The sequence below is a fragment of the Symphalangus syndactylus genome, chromosome 21 (assembly GCF_028878055.3).
Source record: "Symphalangus syndactylus isolate Jambi chromosome 21, NHGRI_mSymSyn1-v2.1_pri, whole genome shotgun sequence".
In the NCBI taxonomy this organism is placed as follows: Eukaryota; Metazoa; Chordata; class Mammalia; order Primates; family Hylobatidae; genus Symphalangus; species Symphalangus syndactylus.
This window is the reverse complement of record NC_072443.2, coordinates 80,407,280-80,427,829: the sequence shown is the minus strand read 5'-3', so window position 1 is coordinate 80,427,829 and position 20,550 is coordinate 80,407,280. Positions and strand designations below refer to the sequence as shown.

Sequence of the window (20,550 nt, the reverse complement as noted above, 5' to 3'; positions counted from 1 at the left end):
TAGCTCATACAAACTCATCCACTCCTCAGGATTAGCATCTCCTTGCATTTTTGCAGACTGAGATCTCAGCAGTATGGAATGGTCAGGTTTAACTTGAGTGATTGGACTCAGCTGTCAATAAGATTTGCCCAACTCTGACCAGTTCACACTTGTACGTTCAACTTTATCTTCTGTTGGCAATAGTATTAGGCTTATTTGTTTTGTTTTGTTTTAATGCCAGTAACTATGAAATGCGTTTAGACTACAGACACATTTTCTTACAAGATTTGCTTCAACCACAGGTGTGTGTATTGGTTGCCTTAAGACAAACACTGCCATAACTTGACTTTTCTTTTTCCTCTGTGTGTCCATTTCTTAATTCTGAAATTAGACATTGTCTGAAGACCCAAGGGTGTTGTCCATCCCATTTCCTTGATTTCCATAGCCAGTGTCTATCTATAGGGATTACTTTGTCTCCCTTCCTGTTCATAGCATTTCTTCTTAGCCTCATCTTCTGTCCAGTGCTCCTTGGCTGTGGCAGTCTGTCTGCAGAATGCTTTGGGCCACTTTCTATTTTTACATGGCATTTTCATTGGAATAGAGAGATGGAATTGTGTTTAATTTTTATTCTCTGGAAGTTACTAAAAGAACACTTTCTGATACATGTTTTATGGAGTAATTGTTTCTTCCGTTTACATGAACTTTCAAAATTTTAAATGGCCCAAAGAGGGTTTTTCTAATGGAGTTGGTAAGAGGAGCCACCAAAACCAAATTGCTATTGTGTCACAAAACATGAGTACTTGTCATATAGCACTAATGGTTGCACTTAGTTACATACCAGGTGTCACCGCTCACATTTCTTTTTTCTTCTGATGGAAATAACATTTCCAGATTCTTCTGCATTTAGAGCCTAGAATGTATGCTTCTAGTCTAGGGAGAAAATAACGGGCTCTTAAGGTTTTTAGCTTATCAAATGCTGAGTAGCCTTTCACTATGCTTATGGTCTAGATTGCTTATTTATTGGGAGTGGTGTTTTGTGATATAAGGCAGACCAAAAATTATTAATGAGATTCCTCAGTTTCTGTATTTTTTTGGTCCGCAGACACATTCCTTAACCCAGCGCAGGGCTGTCCAGGGTAGAAGAAAACGATTTGATGTGTTATTAGCCGAGCACAAAAACAAACCCAGGGAAAAGGAATTGATTCGCCATCCGGACTCTCAGCAACCACCGCAGCCTCTCAGGGACCCACATCCCGCCCCTCCTAGAACGTCACAGGAGCCGCACCAAAACCCTCACGGAGTGATTCCTTCCGAATCAAAGCCTTTTGTAGCTAGTAAACCTAAACCTCACACCCCCAGTCTTCCAAGGTAAGCCAAGCCCTCCAACTCTCTCCCGCCTTCAGAGATGAGACTTGCAGATACTGTAAAATCTCAGTATGGTCATGATGTTGAGAAACTTATCTCAGCCTCTCTGTGGAGATAGTTTTTTAAGGGAGTTTTACTATGAAGAAAAAAAAAAAAGGTTGAGTTCAGTAAGTTTCAACCAGGGCTCCTCTTGGTTGTAAATGCAAGCAGCAAAATAAAGCTAGAGTTATCTGCTCTACACTTGCTCAACATCAAGTGTCTCAACTCTGTTGAGCAGGCAGAAATTGGGTCCTTCCTGCGGGTTAGTGACAGGAACTCTTCACATGGCTTTGGCAGCAGTTTCCCTTTCATTTGTCTTTATATAGCAGTGGGAATTCTTGCTGGGGACAAGCCATTTAGCCTGAGTTTTTACAGCATCCATTTATCAATGTGTTTTCATTCATTCATTTGGGGCTTTGGCCCAAGCATGTATTAGCATTTTAGTAGCAGAGTAAACAATGGATCACAGTGTTTTAATGAGAACTTATACACATACCTCAGAGACAGTGATGGTGGAATATGTGTGTGTTTGTGCTTACATACTGAACCAAGTTGAAGTAAAGACTGTACCTAGTTTTCCAGAGGAAGAGAAAGAGAAAGGCATAGAGAAAGAGGGGCTTCAGTGTTGGCCGTTCATTTATTGGCAGCAAGAGCTTCTGCTGAGGAATGTGCCAGTCCTCGGTTGCTATTGCTTACCATTTCACCCTCACATATCTGATCTTTAAAATGGTTGCGTAAAGGTGGAAGCACCTCCCTCGTGGAAACCCAGGTGTCTGTTTGAGCCTCTCGCAACGTGAGCTTTGTGGTCTCTGTGCAGTATGCTGGAGGAGCCATCAGAGGAGGCTCCTCAGAGTGTGGTCAGGACCTGGCCAGAGATTCCTCCCCAAGTCCTTTCTTTGGTCTTCTTCTCATTCAAGTTTTTGCATCTAGAAAAATGTAAGCTTAATTCCAGAGGCCATTATAGGTGTAGGAAAAATACATTACTGCCCTTGAGTAAGAGGCTGTAGGCTATCCACATAAAGTGGTAATACCACCTTATTCTTGTATCACCTCCTGTCTCTCCTAGGTTATCTTAGAGCACTTTGCAAATTACAGTCAGCCCTCTATATCCATGGGTTTTGCATCCGTGGTTTAAACCAATTGCAGATTGAAACTATTTGGGGAAAGAAAAATTGTGTCGTACTGAACATATATAGGCTTTTTTTTCTTGTCTCAGTATTCCCTAAACAATACATTACATAGCATTTACATTGTATTAGGTACTAAAAGTAATTTAGAGATTATTTAAAGTACACGGGAGGATACTCATAGGTTATATGCAAATACTGCACCATTTTATATCAGGCCACTTTGTACATTTGTGGATTTGCAGATTTTGCTGTCCCTGGGAGGTCCTGGACTCACATTCCCCATGGATACCGAGGGATGACTATGTTTCATTTATTGTGTTAGTAAACCAAATCCAGTTGAAATTTGAAGAGGAATCAAAGAATTCTGTTAAATTCCACATGTATTTCCCCTTCTTTGGGGGAGAATAGAAGAGGGATCTGAACCACCCAAATGGCAATAGAAAGGATTCATTCTAAGTTACCTTGGTTGTATCTGGCAAACAGCTGAACTTAACATCCTGCAGTTCAGGAGAGAGGTTCCTTTACTCCCAAGCCACCTGGATCAACATCTGTTTTCCCCCAGTGCTAGAGGTGGAACCCAGGCCTCTGCTAGGTTGTTTTGGACACACTGTTGTATCTCAGTTAAGGCGGCTGATTCCCAGGTGTGTGATCTGATCTGTGCTGCGCTTTCTACTCACCAAGGCCTCCAGGCTGCCCTGCTCAGCAAGGTGGGAGTGCCCCCATTGACCCTCCTCCAGTCCATGAATCTCCACACCCTCCCCTGCCTGCCACTGAGCCAGCTTCTCGGTTATCCAGTGAGGAGGGCGAAGGCGATGACAAAGAAGAGTCTGTTGAAAAACTGGACTGTCATTATTCAGGTCATCATCCTCAGCCGGCATCTGTAAGTTCCACGTCCACCCCCGCGTTGACCCTCCCCACACAGCATGGACAGGGCACTGCAGGGGGGTGTGCCAGGGACCTTGGCATGCCTATATGTGTGGGATGCAGTCAAGGTGTGAGAGAAGCTCAGAACAGGGTGCCCCAGAAGCAGCACACACACTGTGTGGGGGACATCTCATGCTTTTTTCCCTTTCTCTTGCATGACACTCAGGGCTAGGCATTGTCACTCTCATGCTTCACAGCCTCCGGTACTCAGAGGCAGTTCTGTCTTTCCTGATTAGCTCCTTTCCTGAAGGAGCGAGAACCCCAACTGGGCATGCCATTGTGGGAGTCAGCAAGCACGCGGCTATGTTCTCTCTTGCAGTTTTGCACATTTGGGAGCCGGCAGATTGGAAGAGGCTATTACGTGTTTGACTCCAGGTGGAATCGACTTCGCTGCGCCCTCAACCTCATGGTGGAGAAGCATCTGAATGCACAGCTATGGAAGTGAGTGCCTGTTGTTCTTGGGAGAGGAGCTGACTTTACACAGTGCTGTGTTGTCTTTTATTTCCTGTGAGGCTGATGTTATGAAGATATGCTTATCTAAATGAAGCTGGCCTTTGGCCCTGAGAAGAAGGTGCCTTGTCCTTCATTCATTCATTTACTCCACAACTACAGATTGTTCTGGGTGCTGGGGTTCAAAGCAGAAGGACTCCCACATGTATGGAGCTCACAGTCTAGTTGGGATTGGGTGAGGGGAGAAAAAAACTAGTCTACAGAAGAATGAGATGATAGCTTGTCCTAAGTGAGATAATGGAAACCATAACAATCACCAAGACTTACTTAGAGCCAACTATACACCAAACAACTTAAATATACTTAACAGTCACAATTCGCTGTCAGTGACCATGATTATACCCTACCCCCACCCCTGGTTTTAATCGATGACAAAACAGATACAGTGTCATGCAGCAAGTTAGTGGTAGGGCCAGGAATTGAACCTAGCGGTAACATGTTTTCAAGTAAAGAGCTGAAAATATACAGGCCAGAGGGATTCAGGGAAAGCCTCTCTGAAGAGGCAGTCCTTAAACTGAGAAGGATGGATGAGAAATAGCAGTCACTAGGATGGTAGGGAGGATTGGGTTCTGGGCAGAAGGAAGCAGCTGTGTCAAGGTCTTGAGTCAGAAAAGACAGCTTGTTGGAGAGAGAGCAAGAAAGTGAGCACAGTACAAGATGAGGTCCAAGAAACCAGCAGAGGCCAGGTGACACTGAAATTGCTTCAGTGTTGAAGGTTTTAGGTAGAGGAGCCATGTGCTCCAGTTTGCAATTTAAGACACCTTGTGTGATATTATGTACCTAATGCTTCCCAAACAGGATTGTAAGTGGAAGAAGAGTTCATGGCCAAAAAGGTTTAACTCAGCCTTTCCTGTAAAAAACAAAACAAAACAAAAAAAAGCTTTTTTACTGCAGAACTTCCCGGAGCCCTAATGGGCACTGTGCTTTGTAACTCTTGAAGCACGGAATGTCATGTATAATGTGGAACATGTCCCAAGCTCTTTTCACCTCGGAACGTTTTTTAGGAGAACGTCTTGGAGAACTAGTATTCGGTGGGAGTGACTTTGGTGAATAGTAAGCTTTGCTAAAGTGACTGTCCAGTAATCCCCAGGCCGTCCCAGATCCTCTGTTTCGGCATTGTTTACTAGTGCCTCCTTAAATGGACTCTGCCAGTACATTCATTTACCTCCCTGCCTTGGTTTCCTAATAAAGTCAGACGCTGGTCGGAGGCCTTGGATTGTCTGCAACCCAAAGAACCATCTCCATGATCATTAGCAGGACTTACATCTGTTTCCTTAGAACACCAGATCCAGAGCACTGTTACTCTGCTTTTCTTTTTCATATTTCTTTCTGGTTCTTGCTGGATAAGAGGTTCTTCTTTATGAAGGAACATTGTCCCTGGCCAGACACAGAATCAGGGGACTGGTTTTGGGGGTTCTGCAGGGGTTTTTCCACACCAGAACTCCCTAAGATACATGAAATCTCAACTTCATATTTCTTCATACTACCCATTGGGACTTGGAAAGCACGCTGAGCTCATGAAACTATGGGTTTAATGTACTCCTAAGAGTTTAGAATGGATTTCTGAATGTTTTATCCACATTATGTTGGTATGTGGCTCATGGCCAACAGTTTGGGCAAAGATAGTTTCAGTTCCTAGTGGCTTGTATGGTGAGACTTTCCTCTTGATGTTGTGAACTTTTTAAAAAGCAGGATCATAAGGTCGACTCCGCCGTCTACTCTCCGTTCTGTCTCAAGGCTGCCTACTTGCTTCCGGGGAGAAGGAAACCAACCCTTTCCATTAGCATGACCATTGGTTTTTAAAAAGTCTGCAGCAACAAGGGACATGTTGCTTAGTAATGAGCTGGCATGTAGGCTTGGGCCAGATGGGAACTTGGTGTTGCCCCCCAACATAGGAGTGCTGGCGGCCTTTTCAGGCAGCCCCTGAGATTTGCTCTGGGGAGCTCAGCACTTCTCATCCAGAGAACTATTCTCACCTGGCATCTTTGAAGCCCTCAAGGAAACTTTCAGAGTGATCCAGGTCCCACCCTACTGGCTCAGCCCAAAATCCTTCCTTACGGGGTTATTGTGGTAAAATTGAAGGTAAGTGAAGTGGGAATTGACTATGAAATGAGTAAACTTCAGTTTGTGGAGTCTCTGGCCAGTGGTGAAATTAGACCAGCACTTTTCTCTGCAGCACGGCCATAACCCGAAAGGCCACTGCCCACCTCCTATGATTTCTGTGAACTGCTTGTCCTCTGTTGATTTGGGACCAGTATCCCATATTCCCTAAGAAGGGGCTGGAATGGTTTTCAAAGATTTTTGTTGGTGTTGTTTGTTTTGTTTTGTTTTTGTTTTTTACTTTTTGAAATGGTAATACAATCACTGGGCTTAAAAAAGGAAAAACGAGGCTGAGGCAGGAGAATGGCGTGAACCCGGGAGGCAGAGCTTGCAGTGAGCCGAGATCGCGCCACTGCACTCCAGCCTGGGCGACAGAGCGAAACTCCGTCTGAAAAAAGAAAAAAAAGGAAAAACGAGTATAAAGAGGCGTACATTGAAAACCCTGAGTCCTCCTGTGTAAACATGCTTGTTTTCCATCCAGCCCCCACAGACATTTTTACTATTTTTTATGTATCTCTACATAGTTTATTTATGCAAACACAAGTCTGTATGAGTACATATTGTTACTTTGCCTCTTTATACACAAAAGAGTAATTAACTACTTAAATGAGCTTTTCTAAGAGGAACTAGTAATTGCCTCCCGGAGAGATCCACATCCTTCCCTGCTCTAGAAGGCTTTTCCTTTCCTTGAGATTTGGTTCCAGGCAGCCGGGTCTTTAGGCCCTGGCTTCCTGAGCCACCTGGTGGTCATGAGAAGCCACTGCTCCCAGTGAGCAGTAGGGCCTGGACTTCATTTAGAGCAGGGATTCTGAATGCTCCAGAATCACCCATGGGTCTTGTTGCCATACAGCTTCTGATGCATCATTCTAGGGTGGGGCCCAGGAACTCAGTTTTCCTAACCAACCTCTCAGGTAATTAATGACAGTGTGAGCCACGCTCCTCTATGAGTAGTGCGGAGAGAGAGCCTAGCCTCTCAATCTTGGCTCCACATTAGAATCCCCTGGAGAGATTTAGAAATGACTGATGTGGGTCCCCACTCCCTGCAGAGACTCTGGTGTAATCATTATGGATGTGGCTGAAGCTCCACAGGTGACCGTAATGTGCGACAGTTGGAGTTGACAAGCACTAACATCAGGCCAGAGCTGTACCCTTGAATGGGGTTTTAGGTTTTTTTGTTTGTTTGTTTTGTTTTTGAAACAGGGCCTCACTCAGTCACCAAGGCTGGAGTGCAGTAGTGTGATTTCAACTCACGGCAACCTCCACCTCCCCTTCCCCAGTTCATGTGATTCTCCTGCCTCAGCCTTCTGAGTAGCTGGGATTACAGGTGCACACCACCATGCCCGGCTAATTTTTGTATTTTTAGTAGAGATGGGGTTTCACCATGTTGGCCGGGCTGGTGTCAAACTCCTGACCTCAAGTGATCCACCATCCTCAGCCTCCCAAAGTGGTGGGATTACAGTTGTGAGCTGCTGCGCCTGGCCGAATAGGATTTTTAAAGCATTTGCAAATACTTGCAGTCATTAATTCATTTTATTAATAACAGTAGTCTTTAAAAGCATCTGAAAATCACCTGGGCAGCAGTCTAGGCCAGCTTTCTCACTGCGGTAGTGGCCGGGTCAGCCAGGGCTACCCCTTAAGTCAGGATCAAGGCAATCCTGGCACTTGCCTTCCAGTCAGGCCTTTTTCTCTTCTGCCACCTTGGTTTAAATTCTGCCAAAGAAGTTTTTGAAATTTTGTTACTGTCACATTAAAGATTCAGAGCTAAAATAAAAGGAGACCCTCCCTGGTTTGAATTTAGATGGTTTCCGCATCCCCTAATAAATACCTTGCCCACACAGTCTTAACAGAATCCATTGTTACAACACCATGCTGAATATCCCTTGATACTGTGGGACTTTATTCCCTTGTTCAGGCCAATAGTTATGACCTAGCAGTTGCTGTTAATTAGCTGCACCTTTCCTTTTCTCTCTTTCGTTCCTGACTTCTCTCAACATTTATTCACTGCCTTCTGTATTTCCTGCACTGTGCTGAACACTAGGACTACAATGGTAATTAAGCTGGGGATGACTCTCTCTGCAGAGGATTTGGTGATTAGCAATCCGACACTTAAAGGTTGAGCAGAAGTTGGGGTATTGGGTCATGGCATTTTCTCAGAATATAAGGAAGTACAGTGGCTGGAAGCAGGGAATGGGGGCGTTGGGGGTGGGAGGTGGAGCTAGAGGCTGGGGCAATAGCAGGGGGGAGTTGCACACAGTTACTGTAAGAGCCCCAGGAAGGCATTAAAGAATTTGAAGGAGAAAGGTGACAGGATTGGCTTTGTAGTTCAGTGATTGCTTTGATGTGGATGGTTTCTCTGTGTCATAAACAAAGAGGGTGGTGCCATCTGAAAGTCTCTGTGAATGGCTGTGGTCAGTGTTATTCACTGTCCTCTCGTTTTTTTTCAGGAAAATCCCACTAGTGCCCAGTACCACCTCACCCATCTCCACACGTATTCCTCACCGGACAAACTCTGTGCCGACATCACAATGTGGAGTCAGCTATCTGGCAGCAGCCACCGTCTCTACATCCCCAGTCCTGCTCTCATCTACCTGCATCTCCCCCAATAGCAAATCGGTACCAGCTCATGGAACCACACTAAATGCACAGCCTGCTGCCTCAGGGGCGATGGATCCTGTGTGCAGTATGCAGTCCAGACAAGTGTCCTCTTCATCCTCATCCCCTTCCACGCCCTCTGGCCTTTCCTCGGTTCCTTCCTCCCCTATGTCCAGGAAACCTCAGAAATTGAAATCCAGCAAATCTTTGAGGCCCAAGGAGTCTTCTGGTAACAGCACTAACTGTCAAAATGCCAGCAGCAGTACCAGTGGCGGCTCAGGAAAGAAACGCAAAAACAGTTCCCCACTGTTGGTTCACTCTTCCTCCTCCTCTTCCTCCTCCTCCTCTTCTTCTCATTCCATGGAGTCTTTTAGGAAAAACTGTGTGGCTCACTCTGGTCCTCCCTACCCCTCAACGGTAACATCTTCCCATAGCATCGGCCTCAACTGTGTGATGAATAAAGCAAATGCGGTGAACGTCCGGCATGACCAGTCAGGGAGGGGCCCCCCCACCGGGAGCCCCGCTGAATCTATCAAGAGGATGAGTGTGATGGTGAACAGCAGTGATTCTACTCTTTCTCTTGGGCCATTCATTCACCAGTCCAATGAACTGCCTGTCAACTCCCACGGCAGTTTTTCCCACTCACACACTCCTCTAGACAAACTCATAGGAAAGAAAAGAAAGTGCTCACCCAGCTCGAGCAGCATCAACAACAGCAGCAGCAAACCCACAAAGGTTGCCAAAGTGCCAGCCATGAACAACGTCCACATGAAACACACGGGCGCCATCCCAGGGGCACAAGGACTGATGAACAATTCCCTCCTTCATCAGGTAGGAAATGGACTGTGAGCCCCATGGGAATGCCCATTTCTTCTCCTTAAGATCTTTTGCCAGCTCAGAAATGTGTTTGGCTGGGTTGGTTGGTTTGTTTGTAAACAGATATTCAGCTTCATGGTGTCTTTTTAAAAAAAAAAAAAAAAAAAAGTTCACAGCCATATGAAGGTAAAACAGGCACTTCTGCCAGCATCGGGCATGACAGCAAAATCGTAATTGGAGGGGCATCCCTTTATGAAATAGCCAGTAATGTGTTATCCCAATGCTGTGAAGTGTGTGCCATTCGAGGCTTTAAGGAAGGAAGCAGGCATCGTTTCCTGGATAGTGGTTCTTTAGTATGTTCTACTGAGGAAAGCTGCGCTAAAATCAAACTGATCTAGAAAGGGGTAATTTAAGATTTAAAATGAGGCTGGGCGCAGCAGCTCACGCCTGTAATCCCAGCACTTTGGGAAGCTGAAGCAGGTGGATCACTTGAGGTCAGGAGTTCAAGACCAGCCTGGCCAACATGGTAAAACCCCCGTCTCTACTAAAAATACAAAAATTAGCTGGGTGTGGTGGTGCACGCCTGTAATCCCAGCCACTCAGGAGGCAGAGGCAGGAGAATTGCTTGAACACAGGAGACGGAGGTTGCAGTGAGCCAAGATCGCACCACTGCACTCCATCCAGCCTATGAGACTATGTCTCAAAAAAAAAAAAAAAAAAAAATTATTATTTTTCCCTCTCAAAACAATTTCAGATATTTTGGTTAAATCTCACCCCATATTTTCTCTTCCCGTTTTTGAGGGAGGCAGGAAAACAGGATTCAGTATGGGCATAGCAGAAGACTGAAGTCTCATTCCAAGCTCATAGTAAAAAGAAGTCTGCATATGAACCCATCAGTAGAGAAGTGGCTAAGTGGTTGTGGGATTCATAATTAACCATGACTTTCTCTCTTAGGCTGTATTTTTGTCTCGTCCCAGCTCTTCTGCCTGTTACTGACCTCACCTGTAGCTGTTTCTTCCAGCTTCCTTTGCTCTAACTTCCAGCTCATCTCTCATCTTGTTATTTTATTCATCAGGATATCTCCTCACCTTGCTTACGAACAGGAATTTCAGCAACATCACCCCAGAGCCCTGACTTAAAATGTGAGGCTCTTTTTCATGGTTTTTTTTCCCCTTCCTCATCTTCAGAACTTAACTCAAATGCCAGCCAGGTTAGGACTTTTTCAGAAAATACCAAGAAGTTTCTTAGTATTTTCTTAGTGTGATATAATTTTCCTCTAATATTTGGGTGAATTAACACCCAATGCCAAAGGTATGGGGAGAATATTTGAATTTAACTAGCTGCATACATTATGGGTTATTATATGTTGTTTGGCATTCTGATCATGGGATTCCTGGACAAATGAGAAGTGTGCTTTTCCTTCTTGGTTTGTAGTTACTCATTACAGTTTATAAGCATAACAGTCCAATATAAACACAGAAGACATGGTGTACTCATTCTTCAACACACCGTCTTTGAGAGAGACATGATCCCCACGGGAGGGGCATTCCATTGTGCTGTAATGTCCATCTCACATCTGTATTAGGGAGCACACTGTCTTCATTTAGACAGGAGTGTAGATCTTAATGCCCACAGGTAACAAAAAGGACAGAAGGGGGCCAGGTGGGGCACAGCAGAGATTGACAGTGCCTACTAGAAATCGGGGGACATGGAGCGGCTGCTTCCAAACATTTGTTACCAGTTTTAAAGAGAGGCTGCAGATCTGGACTTGCATGTGAAATTTAGTCGAGATGTGTGTGTGTGTGTGTGTGTGTATGTGTGTGTGTATATATATATATACACACACACACACACACACACACATGCTTTTTTTTCTCTTCTTAAATCTGGTATAGCCTATGTATCTGTGGGCCATCTTTGGCTCATGACCTGCCATTTTACCACCTTTGATTTTTACCATGTAGTGCCACTGTGTCTTACTAGAACAACGCAGACAGCCTAACTTTGGGCTTTTTCCTTAAAATCAGTTTCCACTTAAGTTTGTGTTTCAGAGAGATTTTCTCTGTGCAGAGGAATACTTTTTATTATGCTACACAAATCCTGGGGCAGGAGCAGGGCTGCTTGCTTAGAGATCAAAGGATCATTGAACCCCAAGAAGTATTGCACATTTTTATGTCTTTGTTCATTTATTGTATAGCTTTCATAAGAATCTCAAAGGGACTTGTGACCCCAAAATGCTTTATAAGAATGCTGCAGTTACAAAAGTAGGGACCTCTACTTGCTGTTCCTTGTGGAGCTGCCTTTAAAACAAAAATAACTGGGCTAGTTGAAGTTTTCTAAACAAGGGGATGAAGAGTGGGACATGCTGGGAAGCCTAGGAGATGATGGGGTTGGGTAGGCACCCCCAAGAGTCTGTTCATGGCCTCTGCTACCAAAGATGTAAAAGCCCAGTGTGAATGCCAGTTTCCTCCTCCCCAGCATGGGCACTGCCTTGAGTGCGAACTGTCACACCTGTGTGTGCTAGTACTTGACCTTGTTCCCTTCTCAGTTAACAACCTGGAATACCTTCAAGGACACAAAATCACTGGAATACCTTCAAGGACACAAAATCAGTAAATAAAACCAACAGGCAAACATAAGAGCCTTTTCTCTAAGTTAGAAACCCAGGCCTGCATTTCTTCTAGCCAGTTGGCTAGAAGTGAATCTTGTGCCAGTAGTGAAGGCATTTGAAAGCTAAGACCAAAATCTATAGCTGACTGTTCCTGGTGTCTGTCAGTCAATGGAGACTTTAGTAGCATGCAGCCTTTGGAATATTCTTGTTTAGAATCAATAGAGTGCAGTGTACAAACGCTTACTTACCTTTTCATTATTTCCCCACCCCCTCTTTTTTGAAAGCCAAAGGCACGTCCCTGACAGCTGAAAATAGCACGGGGAGGAATAATGCGGACACTTTTGAGGACAAGTTACACCTCCACTCAGCACTCTGGACTCCACGATGCCTTTGAGTCTGTTTTCCCAACCTCCTGTGGGCCTCAAGGGTAGAAACCTGCCGGGCTGTTGTTTTAACGAGGATTTCCCTGAAGCTATGTCTCTAGCAGTGAGTACTCATAAAGGACACTGGATCAAGTTCAGCCACCGAATTGCTTTTATCAGTGTTAAAGTGGTCTGGACTGCTTGCTACCAATCTGTGAGAAGTTTTCGTTTTTGTTTTGTTTTTTAACTTGCAGTATATCACGGAGCCACTCTTCAAGTAGATTGGCTGGGCAAAAGAATGTTTTGGCAAGAACGTTACTGTAGACCTTTCTCCCTCCTTCCTTTTACTACCATTTTTTTTTTTTAACACTGTCATCTGTAGGTCACTCTCCAGCAGTTAGGCACCTTAACTGGAGACCAGAAACCTTCCAGAGAGCAGAGGGCTGCATCCCGAGCAACCCTCTGAGGAAGGGAATTAGGCTTTAGATTTTGATAGCAATGTTCCAGGAATGAAATACAGATGTCAGCCCAAGGCACCATAACAAAATAGCCCAGCCTTTTGAGAGTACTTTGGGAAAAGAAGCTGTTAGAAGTTTCTAACTTACAAACTGGTTTGAAATTGTTGATGCCCAGACAGCAAGTATAAATCATTTTGGAGGCTTACTTTTCATGATACAAAAGCAATTCTGTGTGATTTTTTTTTTTTTTTTTTTTTTTTTTTTAAGAAGAAAGAAAATGCAAGCTAGTTTTGAGAAAGGAAGGCCAAATTGGGTTGGGGGAGGGTGGGAGTGAGGAAGTTAAAATCACTATAGGGAGAAAAAACTTTTTTCAAGATTTCCAAAGAGATGAAATTTTCTTAATCCTTTAAGTTTTCATAGTAAACAGTATGGCAGATTGGGTTGGTTGTCCTACCTGGTCTATTTTTAAAAGTCACCTTTTAAAGTGACATTATTAGATACACTTAAATGTTTCCAAGGCACTCTCTGCATTACCCTTGTTTTCCTCTTTGGATACTGTCCTGGGACTAAGTGTAGATTTCCGCTTCAAGCACTTCTGGCATTGTGTGTTTTTGTATGCACTCCCCTTCATGCCACTCCAGATGTTTATTTGGATGTGGCTGGGGACGAGAGCAGACACGAAGGGAAGGGAGTTGGAGAACATGTAAGTCGTGACCTGAAGGTCTTCTGTGATGCGTGTATAGGATTGCCCTGACACACATCCTCCTTTCTTGGGATTATACCAGCCATCTTCCTGAGAGTTTTGGAGCCCTCTAGGATATTTTTTCTAGTACCCCACCCCCCACCCCTAAAGAAATTAATATGTTAAAACAGCATTGCTTGGAGAAGGTGTCATTGAATTCGGGGATGAGCCGGAGCCTTTAAATGGGTGCTTCCATCACTACAGGCTCCTGACACGAGAACCAGGCACTGTTGCTTAGAAGAACACACAAAGTTGCCGAACACAGGGTAAAATTTCCAAGGCGCTGATCATTGCCCTGGCCAGGGCCTGATGAGAGCCAGTCAGTACCTTCTTTTTTTCCTACAATTCTTGGGTTTCAAACTTCAGTTTCAGGGAATTTCAAGTCAACAACAGGTAGAATGAATAAACTTGGTTACCAGCCTAATAATGTGAATTGCTACAGAATTATTCTTATTATGTAAGAAAACAAAAACTTTATGCAGATACTTTAGCTATAAATTGATGTAAAATACTGATTTTTTTTAAAGGAAGGAGAGAACAGTGTCTTGTTCAATTATTATGCAATCAATCAGTAAATGTTTTTAAAATGATACTACAGGAGAGCTTAGTAAGGAGAGGGCATGGATGGGCCAGTTTGGTATAGTTGGGAGAAATCAGTCTGGTTTCCATCCCAGTCGGGGAAGAGAGAGGAGGTGAGAGGGAATCAGAACATACCTAGTTGATTCCTTGGTGACAAGTGCAATGGGGTATGGGTAGAATTTATTTTCAGAGCCAAGAGGACTTGATGGTTATAAATAAAGTTGCCTTTAGCAATGGAATTTACAAACAGATCATGTTGTTCCGAAAGATGTGAATAGGATCCACGATAACAAGTTGATTCAGACTAATGTAGATATTTAGATTAGCAAGTATTGAACATTTGATTTCTTAGACTGAGGTTTTAATTGAATTTCATTATGTCTCCCGGTAATACACAGAGCATCGGGATTAGGAAATTAGCCATTTCGGATTCTGCCTGCCACAAACAGACCTATTCTAAACAGTGCTATTAAATTTTAGACTGTTGTTCAAATATTTTATTTTCTCCTACACTACTTTTTATGATGATGAATAATTAAGACCATTTAAAACACGGGAGTACAAGTATTTTTTTTTTTGAATTAAATTAACTTGCAAAAACCAAATTTGCAGTGGTTGGGTTGTTTCTAGACAGACTTTGGTATCAATTTAAAACCAAGATAATTTTTATATTCTTTCCAATAGAATTTCATGACAACTCCTGCAGTTTTCTTAACCTACAAAAAGAAAAAAAGTGCTGCAATGATGAACAAAGAATTATACAAAACCTACTTTTGTATCTTTATTTTGGAATTTCTTGTTCTATTATAAATATGGAAGTATCCCTATTTCAGAAGACATATTTTGTTAAAAATGAATTGTACATATTTAAATATGTATTTTTGCACAGGTCTTTTTTTCTGATATCCTGTTTTGGTACAATTGAGATCATCTAGTATTTATTTATTAATTAATAAAAGTAAATACCTTTTTATAATTTGAAGTGGTTCACTGCCAAGCCAATAGTTCTAGAACCTGCCTCCTTTACAGTTTTAAGGGATGCCTCTGTTCTGTGAAAAGTCTTTGTCCCTTTTAGTGTCTCGGGAGTGGATTCATACAGATGAAGTGGGCATTGCTTCTTCCTGGTTGCCTGGTTGCCCGATAGACTACATGTAACTAAGTGACACACTGCTTTTCTTTTGTTAGTATTTTATGTGTGAGAGTATGTGATTGCGTGTGTGCGCGCCTGTGTGTGTGTGTATCCTCTGAGCACATGTATGTTAGTATGTGATGTGGTTTAAAACTAATGGAAAAAACTGAAAGTGCCTGAAACTAGTTTTAAGCTTAGACAGAATCTCTTTAAAAAGACTTGAATGTTCAGTTGAACTTTTGGAGTTTGCTTTTTCCACCTAAATATTGTTTCTAAAATTTTAGGGGAGGAGTTGAAAACTACCAATGCTGGTAATTTTATAAGGTATTTTAAAATTAAGACCTCTTGGTTCATAGTAATTCAGTTGGTGATGGATAGCCTGGTGGCACCAAGGGTTACAGATCTTTTTGTCAGCCAGCAACTTACACGATGTGTCCGTTTTGTTATTCACTCATGAAATACAATTTAAAATATTTAAAATATTTTGTATTCCAAAAATATAATACAAAGAAGTACCTCTGAGAACATTGAAAAAAATGGATAATTTGAAAAAATGTAACTTATAAAGGCAGCTGTCTTCCTGCAAGAGTTCTGTTGCCAAGGAATTTCTTAATGTCGCTCATTCTGTCCAGGGGGTTTGGGGGGATTGGGCTTTGAAAAAATATTGTTAAAAGTTTGTTTAGCAGAAAATAATCATTTTTACATTTTGTGCAAAACATTTTACATTTTCAGATAATTTAAATGAGCACTACATACTGTCAGTGTGAATGTAGGGCCTTGAAAGCATTTTGCTTTTTTTTTGTTTTCTTTTTTTTTTTGAGCTTGGTTATAAAAGCAATCTCCTGTGTTAAAAACGTGTGAATAGTTTCATAATTTGTACACATAATCAAGAGCATCTCAGCTGGACTTTGTGTTGGCTGCTGTATAGAACATGAACAAATGTCAAGGGATAGAAAATTACTTTGGATATTTAAAAGAGAAGAAATATATAGTCTATTTGTTTTGTAACAAGTTTCTGTAAATAAAATAATTTATACTATTTATAAGAAAAGGTTGTGCTTTGCTTTATAAGAAATTAGCTTGTGGAACAAACATGTTACTAAACGGGCAATAAAATTAGGACTTCTCAATAAATAAGGTTGGCTGCATGAAATATTTTACATGTTTCTGCCTCGTGATACTAAACCCTTTCAGTCTACTCTGACTTTTCATCACTTTTGGCATTGAACACCCTTGTGAAGCCCCTTCAATTTAGCCTTCCTCTTATATAAGCTAAATACTTGTAAGGCATGGGGATGTTTCCATCTGGGGGCACAAAGCTTTGCTTTGGATAAATTAGTAACTGTGTAAACAGTGAACATTACTGTATTCTGGCCTTGCATGTTTGTGAAGGAAACGAGGGAGTTGATGGATTGAGAAACACATTCTGTTTGTACTTAGGTGCAAATTTGATGACATGTAGTTTTGGTTTAAGATAAGCTTTTTATCCAGACCTGGTCTAATCTCTTCCTTTCTTTTACATACCTCCCTTACTGGCAATACAAGTGCATTTTAGTATTGTTTGGAATACAGCATAATCATTTACCTCTAGAAATCCAGACATTTTTACTGTTTGCAAATAAATCATTCTGATAAATTATTTTTGTTGCTTAAGAGGAGCAACTGCTTTGTATGTTAGCAAGAATGTCCATACCTGATATGAAAGAGTCATGTTGGCTTCAGTTCCTACTGCTCTATGGACTTCCCATTCCCTCCTTACTTAAGTCAACCACCCACTCAGTACTTTCCACAAATCTAATCATGAGGTGCTCTCTGTAGGTAAATCCTTTCACTATGGCCGTCCTCAAACCTCCCAAGAAAAGGTTCAACTGCTCAATCTCTTACCCTTTTTAATTCCATTCCCTTGCAGGTATCCCGGTCCTGCATAACAAGATGATCCCAACTCAAGGAAAGGGGTTTAGCAGTGTTGGATCTTGGCGTATGTGGGATTTCACCAGGCAGAAAGGCAGACAAGAGTAAGATTCTAGGCAGAGAGAGCGAATGCGTCGAGCATGGGTATGAAGATGTGAGGCATAGAGAATAATTCTGCAGAAGTTTGCTGGATGGAAGAGCCTTATAGGGTTAGAGAAGCTGGTGTCAGACTGTCAAGGACTTTGAATGTCATGGGGCTTCTCATCCAGGAACACATGGGATCAGGCTTAGATTAACCCAAATGTAACTGTCAGAGCCCAGAGATATTTCATGGTCCAGTCTTAGCGCACTGTGCAGCTGCCAAAAGTCAAAGCCATTCAAATCTGTACTGAAAACTGTGGAAACGCAAAGGAGCACTTAAGTCTCTTTCCCCATCTCTTGCATTCTCACTCTCTTTTGCCTCAAAGATCTGTCTTTACCTGCCCCTGTCCCCAGTCCTAACAAAAAGCACTCCCCTAAATCAAGTCTAAGTTCTTCTCCCTTCTCATTCCTTTCATATTCTCCTCTTTCTCGTAAGAAGTTCTTGCTCCTGTTGTTAATGGAAGTTAATTAAAGTAGTCTTTCACCTTGTAAGGCTGTAATTCTTGGCACTTGTTATCCTGATTTTCTACATCCAAAACCCATGGACCAGAATATCTCTTAGGAGGTAAGGGAGAGTGAGGCTATCAGCCAAAGAAAAAGTCTCCAGGGGGAAGGGGAGAATCACTTATAATTTAATACTTTGTCAAAAAAACATCTCTGCCATCTATGGCCCTTCAATAACAATGGAAGAAGAATCAACAGGTGAGAACCTCGGGACAAAAGTAAGTTACAAAGCTGTTGTAATCCAGGTAAGAGCTATTAAGTTTCCAAATGAAGGCTGACTGTGAGGATAACTGATACTGATTTCAGAAATCTTTAAAAAGTGAACCAACAAGCCTTGAGGTCTAATTCTGTTCAACATTAAAGGGAAGAGTGAGTCTAAGAAGACTTTAGGTTTCTAGCTTGGCCAAACCAGTTGAGCTTTAAGTGAAATGTGCGATATGGCAACAGAGAAGGAAAAAGACGTAACGATAGATTTGAGCTGCTGGTGGGAAATTCTGGTTTAGTGCCCAGCTGGCTGTACAGGCTGCATGGACCTTAGGAGGGAGGTTTGGGCTGGAAAATAAAGATGGAGAGTTGTCTTTCACTTTTTAGATGATCAATGAGGTCGTAAGGGTAGATGAGTTTACCTGGGAAAATTAAGTAGCTATTCGATTTGGCTATTATGTTAAAATAATACTTCTCTAGTTAAGCAGTTAATATGCCAGATACTGTGCCAAGCATTTTGTATACATCCTCTCTTTTACTAAGCCCTCATAGGGCAGGTATTTTGATTCCAATCATACTGATTGGAACTCCTAAGAAGGTGTCTTGCTTAAGGTCCCACAATGAATAGGTGGCAGATCCAGGGTAATTCATGTCTGCCAGAACAGTGATTCTTAATTTTTCTCCTCCTCAGGCTCCAGGAATCACATGAAGTTATGGATCCTGTCTGACCGAGGCACAGGCACACCACATTTGTATATTCCGCTTCCAGGATATCAAAAACCTGAAGCCCATCCTCCATGGCCCAGAGAGAAAACCCAGGATAAAACCTTGGAGAAGACTCTTTTTGTGAAGACAAATGGAGAAGAGCACTAGAGTAAAAAGAGAGGTAAGGGAAGGCATTGAGATGGTTTACAGGGTTAGATGTTTTGAGTCGATTCCATTATGCATCTACCTATTATCCTGCTGTTTTCTCCAGGATAATTGGAACAGCATGTATTGGGTGGGTGGAAAAGTTAGAACTTGAGCAGGGAGATTGCCAAAGAATTAAGAGTATGAGTGAAGATGTGGCTGAGTAATTGATGATGGTCTGAATTGGGTATTCAGGGAAGAGAACTAGAAGCCCACCACTAGAATCTGTGCAGGTGCTCTTAAGACATTGGTTTGATTGGAATTGCCTTCTTGTTAGGTCTTAGGAATCTCCTTCCAGGTAACTTTTTCTATGATTAGACAATTGATTTGTTCAGGGTCACAGAGCAAACTCCACATTTAATTCCATATGGCCAATAAAAGTGAGATCCAAGGGCCAGAGTTACCAAAGTGATGCAGCACTTTTAGAAATAGGACAGGGAATGGAGGAATTGGAATTCCAGTATTATTTTCAAAAGCAGAACTGGCCAGAGGAATTGGAATTCCAATATTATTTTCAAAAGCAGAACTGGCCAGAGGTGCTTGTGATTCCTGGGTGGAAACCATGGCAGTGGACAGAAGCAGCATGGAGGAAAAGAGCACTGGAATTCAGGCTGAGGAACTGTGAAGTCAAGGGTGTTGTATAGGTTGTCCATTTCAAATTAGTTAGGGTTGCGTGGTTCTGGGATGATCTGCATGAAGAGGGGAGAGTGACTTGGAGATGTGTGATTGAGGACAGTGAGCACAGTGAGTTGATGGTGTTGGTGGGTTATAAGCAGCTTCAAACAGAAGGCATTTTGAATGAAGGTGGAAACATAACGGCCAGGAGAACAAGCAAAGGACTAGGAAACGGTGAACTTCATCTTGGCCCCAAGTTCCTGAGGTGCACATGAATAAACAGCCTCTAACCCAGAGGCTTTCAAGAAAAGCAGAGTCCTCAAAATCCAAAGGTAAGAGTTTCCCCACATTGATACTACACTAATTACACGTATAACAGTACTTTGGAAAAGCACAGGTCTCTGGTCACGTCTAAAAGGCAAGGTTGGTAAGGTTGTCAGGGTGTCACCTGTTGGTAGTCTTAACTAAATGGTCGCTTCAAGGGATCTCAGGATGGAAAGGGGATATATAATGGTTGGATTAAAGGCTCATCATTGATTAGCAAATTGTCCCTTTTGTTTCTTAAACCCAATTTGTACAGGGAAAGTTATGCCACTATAAGAGATTTTTAAATGAAAAAAAAAAAAAAAAAAGGTTATACCCTTTGACCATGTATGTCAAGGTTAAAATGGCCTGGATCAGACTGCTACAAATTCCTGATAGCCTTTGTATTCCTTCAGAAACACAAGCATAATGCAAATCTGTGGCTCTATAGCTTTGAAACCAAAACTAGTGATGATCAGAGCTTTTCATGTTATCCAGATGGGGATTTTACCTCACTCCCCCATTGCCACCGTGGAGGCCACAGGTTTGTTACCAGCAACTACAAGTTTATGTAGCATTGGGAAGGCCAGGGATTATCATAGTTCCCTCCACCCTTTTTCCCCATAA

At 42.5% G+C, this 20,550-nt stretch overlaps 1 protein-coding gene across 12 annotated transcripts in view; it reads left to right on the top strand.

Moving 5' to 3' along the window:
* The window catches only part of ATXN7 (ataxin 7), a 144,288-nt gene extending 124,343 nt beyond the window's left edge, over positions 1-19,945 (top strand). For 8 of the 12 annotated variants that reach the window (XM_063630786.1, XM_063630784.1, XM_055259967.2 and 5 more), the window contains 6 exons: positions 1,082-1,347; positions 3,195-3,393; positions 3,757-3,878; positions 8,492-9,470; positions 10,531-10,597; positions 12,351-19,945. In XM_063630786.1, coding sequence (XP_063486856.1) covers positions 1,082-1,347; positions 3,195-3,393; positions 3,757-3,878; positions 8,492-9,470; positions 10,531-10,597; positions 12,351-12,460 — 1,743 coding nt within the window. In that variant the 3' untranslated portion in view covers positions 12,461-19,945. The remainder of the gene's footprint in view (positions 1-1,081; positions 1,348-3,194; positions 3,394-3,756; positions 3,879-8,491; positions 9,471-10,530; positions 10,598-12,350) is intronic. The other 4 variants (XM_055259972.2, XM_055259970.2, XM_055259971.2 and 1 more) reach the window with 1 other exon arrangement.
* The last annotated feature ends 605 nt before the right edge of the window (positions 19,946-20,550 follow it).